Source organism: Meleagris gallopavo, chromosome 1 (genome assembly GCF_905368555.1).
Source record: "Meleagris gallopavo chromosome 1, MGAL_WU_HG_1.1, whole genome shotgun sequence".
Taxonomy (NCBI): Eukaryota; Metazoa; Chordata; class Aves; order Galliformes; family Phasianidae; genus Meleagris; species Meleagris gallopavo.
Window position 1 is genome coordinate 32,801,160 of NC_139404.1, and position 6,000 is coordinate 32,807,159.

The 6,000-nt window shown below is 52.9% G+C and overlaps 1 protein-coding gene across 2 annotated transcripts in view; it reads right to left on the minus strand.

Moving 5' to 3' along the window:
* The window catches only part of PPM1H (protein phosphatase, Mg2+/Mn2+ dependent 1H), a 132,752-nt gene extending 130,242 nt beyond the window's left edge, over positions 1 to 2,510 (minus strand). Inside the window, exon 1 of one of the 2 annotated variants that reach the window (XM_085220291.1) lies at positions 1,969 to 2,509. In XM_085220291.1, the coding sequence (XP_085076417.1) occupies positions 1,969 to 2,204 (236 nt within the window). In that variant the 5' untranslated portion in view covers positions 2,205 to 2,509. Of the gene's footprint in view, positions 1 to 1,968 lie in introns of both variants that reach the window. The other variant, XM_085220297.1, reaches the window with a different exon arrangement.
* Between the last annotated feature and the right edge of the window lie 3,490 nt (positions 2,511 to 6,000).

Below are 6,000 nucleotides of genomic sequence, written 5' to 3' on the forward strand. Positions count from 1 at the left end.
CTGCTCAGAACACCTGCTGCAACACAACAAACCACTGCCCCAGGCCCTTGCCACAAGCCACCGGTGAGGATACCAACCCTTAGTTCTCCCGCAAGTGCTCATTTGCATTGCACTAAGAGGCAAACTGCTCTGCTAGTTTCCTTAATATAGATGCAAACACAATGCTAAGTGATGGTATACAAGTACTTCCTCCCCCACATTCTGCTAGCAAACAAACTTAAGAATATGTAAAAGAATAATTTGACCTTCCTGCTACTTTACCTTTTCTTTTCTCTAGTTAATTCAAAGGCATTCCAAAAGGAAAACAGATACTTAGAAAATATACCTCCAAGTAACTCCTGCAATTATTTTCAGACAGCCTAGGAACAGCTCAATAGGAGGGGAGAAAAAAAAAAATGTCAGATTTGGCAAAACCCAATTTTGCCCCAATCTCCTTCTTATTCTTTGCATATTACGTCTGTGGCACTGCTTTGCCTTTGGCTGACAATGTAATTTTGGCAGTACTGCTTTCTTCTTCACTCCAGCACAACGAGCATTTTGACATCTTCTGGTTGCAACCAAAGCCCATGTTGGGGAGCAGACAGGTGTGACTGGGAACAGCCTGACAGCACTTTTGATAGCAAAGAAGTCAATGCTGAAGTCAGTTACTGCAATCAGGGCTGTACAGGAGAGGATGAGGCAAGAAAAGGGAAACAACCAGGTGATAAAGGCAAAGGCTGATCTCTTTTCACATGGATAGCAATTGGAACGGAGGGCAGTAACTTAGTTACGCCTCCCAATTCACTCAGTTGCTCAGAGCTCAGCAGAACACCTGTATGAGAAAAGTCCTGGCACCCTCATGGACTGCCCAGGCTGCAGGCAGTGGAACTGCACACACCTGGGCCCTCAGCCTACAGCCACAGCCACCCACCAAGAGTCACTGCTCCACACACAAGCTAAGAATAGCAGCACTTATTGCTTTGGTAAAGAACTGCTTTTGAGGGACTATTACAGTAGCAGAACAATTAGAGCTTACTTTTAAACATTTAAACTTAGAGCTCCTAGGGAATGTGCTCAGTAACATATTCAGTTCTAATGATCTGAGAAGAACAATCAGATTTGAACTCCTATAAGTCTCCCCTCTTATTTGAGTGTCCCCAGTGATGCAGCAACTCATACGAACCTTTTAAATAAGGCTAGCAATCACTCACTCATCAGCACCTCACTGCAGTTTTTGCAGTAGCTTTGTTAAGAACATGCCCGAAGAGACGGTGCCCACACAAACCAGCTTGAACGAGCTCAGTCAGTGGAACTTTGGTAGATGCCAGCTGGAGTGACACGGAGGGCCAGGAACGGTCAAGACTTGGAGACAGCAGCAGAGAAGCCGCATCCTCAGACCTGCTCCCAGCATCGGGGGAGGTGGAGGAGGGGGGTGTCAGGTGCAAGGACGTGTGCTGCCCTGCAGCTGCTCTGCTGCCAGGGGGTGAGGAGCCGCGGCCAAACGCTGCCCTAAGCCCGAGGCCGTTCGTGCTCAGGACTGCTACCTGGTCTCGACCAACGCGGCCGAGGCTGCGGGAAGGTGCCCCCAGCCCGCCCGCGCTCACGGGCAGAGGGAAGCAGTTACGCACGCACCGAGCCGAGCTTCGCCACCAACGGATTTCTGTCCCCGAGCCACGAACGAGCGCAGCCGCTCCCGGCGGTTCCCCATCTCCGCCGCAGCCCCGGCCAAAAGTCGCCATCCCAAGCCCTCCCGCCGCCCTCCCGCAGCCGCCGCTCCCCCATCCGCTCCGCGCCTCCCACACGCCCAGGTACGGAGCCGCGGCCGAGACCTCCGCACGGCACCGCGGGAGCTCCCTCCGCCCCGCAGGCCCGGGACGGCTCCGCCAGGGCACGGCCGATAGGCGCCGAGCGGGACGCCGAGCCGCGGGGCTGCGGGAGGTGGAGGAAGGGCCGAAGGGAAGGGCTCCACCTGCCCGCCGCCGTACTCACTCCGCGTAGCCCGTGGTCCAGGGCAGGCGCCGCGTCTCCTTGCTGAGGATGAGGATGGGGCGGGCGATGTGGTCGGCGGAGCACTCGACCTCGTCCGGGGACAGTCCCAGGAACTCGGGTCTCCCGTAGGGAAAGCGCAACGGCAGGTCCGCGCCGCCGCCGTGCTCGGCGCCCGCGCTGCCAGCCATGATGCCGCCCATGAAATTGGCCACGGCGGACTTCACCCGCGTAAGCATAGTACCGCCGCCGCGCAGCGCGGGGAGCGGCGGACCGGCGGCGGCCCCGCCGAGCTTCCGCAACGGGGGCCGGGCCGGGGCGCGCGGGCTCAGCGTGCGCGGGGCCGCGGGCTCATTGCGGCAGCGGCAGGTCCCCCCCTCCCGGCGCGGCGCCGGCTGAACTCAGCCCGGCGGCGGCTGCTGAGTCATGTGACAGCGCGGCGGGATGCGCCCGGGCGCTTCCTGCTCCTCCTGCGGCGCCCGCGGGCTCCGGGCGCACGCCGGGCACGGGCCGCCCCCACCCACCTCCCGCCCGCCTCCCGCGGTGGGGGCGGCCCGCGGCAGGTGCGCGGCGGGCGGGGCCGCTCCGCTGCCGGCGGCGGCGCGCAGGGGCCGGGGGCGGGGACGGGCGGGCGGACTGTTACCTGCGGGCTGCGCGCCTCCGTCCCTTTCCTAAACACGCTGAGGGGATTTTTCCGGCGAAAGGCTTCGCTATGAAAAAGAGGTGTGGGGGTGGAACGAGGCCTAAAGCGCGTCCTGCAGCCGCCCGCCGGCAGGTCCCCATCCCGTTCCTGGGGTTCGCGTCTGCAAGAGTGCTGTGCAGCCACCGGGACTATCTCGTGCACAGCCAGGTGCTCGGGAAGCTTTCGCAAGGGGATGCTCACATAAAGGGTGAGCCTGGACGTTTTCAACTGTGAGAGGACACAGAAGTTGTAAGCCTTTCTTGCTTAGCTGTGCCCTATTGACCGCATCATGTTTCTTCACCAAAGCCCTGGCAGACCTGCTACCGGCAGAGGCCACCCAAATGCACGGAAAAGTTGCGGGGTTGGGTGTGCCAAGCTTTGGGAAATCAGGGCAAGAAGAAGGCAGCAAGAGCACTCAGAAAGTCTGTCCCCTGCAGCGTGGCTGCATATATGCCCCATTACATCACAGTGCTCTTGAGAGCTGTAAGTGATCCCAAGGCAGTGTGGCCTGCGAGCTGAGATGCAGTAGGCACAGCCGGCTGTGAGGGCGGCACCGCAGTGGTGCTGAGCAGAGAGACGAAGGTTCGTCACAGCGGGGCTGGTGGGAGGATCAGCTGCTGCCACGTCGGCTCCTGCCAGAACCAGCCAGTACATGCCGAGTACAGGCAGGCACAGGGTGGGGGCTGAGCTCTGTGACTTCCTTCCATCGCTGGTTATTAATCAACATCCCGATAGCTGGGTTCCAGTGGAGCCCCGGTGCTTTGTGTATGGACATGAGGAAAGCAAGGCTGTGCAACAGTTCCCAGCCTCTGCAACACAGCTGTCTGTGAATGAATTTAAAGAACCAGGAGGACACCCGTGAACAGGGATACGACCAATGTGTCCCATGCTACTTGAAGGAGAGTTGGACAAAACTCACTCCAAATTAATCATCAAAGATACACATGTTGGTTTGAGAGGCTGGAGGCTGTGTTTCAGATCTCTGCCTTAACAGTTTCCAAGACTGAGAGATATTCTGAGGAAAAGTAAATCTCTCTTAGGAAAAAAAAAAAAAAGCTTGACATTAATAACTTAAACTTTCAGTTTGTTTTGCTTTGTTTCCTGGTTATATTGCAGCAGTCATTACTTTAAAGTAAAAGAAAAGAAATAAGAAAAAACCAAAGATTTGTTAAAATATGGCTGGGATCCTTTATGTGGGGGCTGTAACAGGCAGCTATTCATCCTCATCCATATGTTACAGAAGAAGGCAACTCTGAGGTGATCAGAAGCCCTTGGGCTGCTCTCTTAACTTAAGCCAGTGCCCAGTCCAGCTCCCTGCCAGGCCCTCATGCCTGAGGATAACCTCTTTCACGTCTGCTGGATGGTTTTCCCTAATGCCATCCAGACTGTTGTCTGAGGGAGGCAGAAGTGACAAGAGGGACATGAGCACAACTGGACATGTGCCCTGAGGAGGCTCCTAATTTCTGTGTAAAAGTAGAGCTCCTTTCAGCTTATCACACATACTCCTGGATAAGCTGACTGAATTATGCAGTATGTTAACCCATGACCTCAACAAATACCACTGACAAGAGCTCCGGGAGTATGAGGGTTTGTCCTCCTGCCCCACCTGTGGTCGCCATTTTGTGCAAAATGTGAGGGAGAAATGCAAGGGAATATATATCAGCGTGTTAGAGTTTAACTGATTATCTGCAAGATGACAAGCAAAAGCTCAGGTGAGACATGTGGGGAGACAGCTTAACAGCTCACCACTCAAAACGTATCTGTATGCTGCTTGAAATTCTGTGGCTGTTTTCTTCTGACACAAGAATGCTATGCGGATGAAGCGGGTACAGTGTGACCTTTTCATCCTGAGCGTGTAAAGATGCTTGGGTTTCATTTCTCTTTGAGGAAAGAGGATGCCGTTGCTTCACTTCTGAGCCCAAGGTGAAGCCCTGCTGCTGGCAGGAATTGGGCCCAGAGCTGGCCTGGCCAGGCCCTGCCACACCTGAGAAGCTTTCAGTATCCGTGGATGCAGATAGCATTGTTAAACAATAACAAACTTGGCTATAAAAGCCAAAAACATTTGCAATAATTTCCACGTGGGCTTTGGTTCTGGCTTTGAGTTTATGGGGTGCTTGAGAAGGAGATATATTGAGTGAAGTAGCTGGGCTAATGAAGGTGAGTTGAGTCAATGTATTTACATGTTTTCTGATGATACAGAATGTTTCTTTTACAGAACATGCAATACTTGGGGCACTGTCTTGTGAATGGCACCAGACTCATCATCAAGTCCAACCATGACCTAACCATACTACCCTAACTCTAACAACCCTCCACTAAAGCGGCTGGAAGGAGCTGGGATTGTTTAGTCTGGAGAAGAGGAGGCTCAGGAGAGACTCTACAACTTCCTGAAGGGAGGTTGGGGTGAAGAGGGGTTTGGTCTCTTCTCCCAGGCAACAAAGAGGACCCAGGGAAATGGCGGCAAGTTGTATCAGTGGAGGTTTAGGTTAGACACGAGGAAAAACTTTTTCTCTTGGAGAGTGGACAGGCACTGGAATGGCTGCCCAGAGAGGTCATTGAGTCGCCGTCCCCGGAAGTGTTCAAGAGGCATCTGGATGAGGAGCTGCGAGATATGGTTTAGTAGCTTGTGGTAGCAGTGGTAATGAGAAGACAGTTGGACTAGATGATCTTATAGGTCGTTTCCAACCTTGTGATTCTAAATCATGTCCCTGAGCACCACGTCCAAAGAGTTTTTAAACACATCCAGGGATGGTGACTCAACCACTTCCCTGGGGAGCCAATTCCACTGCTTAACAACCCTTTCTGTAAAGAAGTTTTTCCTGACATCCAACGTAAACCTTCCCTGGCACAACTTGAGGCCACATGTTCATGTTTCTAATGAAGAAAGGACTATGGAACTTATTCCAGCAGTGTGATTCTTCTTTGCTTGTACACTGTTTATGCCTAATGTTGCTTGCTTGCTTTAGTTTTTGTTTGCTGTGCTTTTTATGCTGTGATTAAAAACAATGAGAAAACTCCCAAGGACTTCTCAAACACTCTGAAAGCAGAAGTAGGTCTGATGTGAGACAAAGCATTTCTGCTGGCGACAACTTCTGTATTGTTGGTATTATTGCCTTTGCACAGCTATCCACAGGTGTAAACTATGCTGCTAGCTTAATTCTGAGCATGTGTCAGAATAGGTGTCTGACATTCAGCAGAAAAAAAACAGTTTGTTTGTTGATTTTTTTTTTCCAGGTAATCCATGAAATGAAAAGCACTTGAAGCTTTATTTTTGCACGTGACTCTGCTTAGGAAGATCACTGTGTCACGTATTGATAAATGAAATTATTCTTACCTTTTCAAAAGTACTGTGC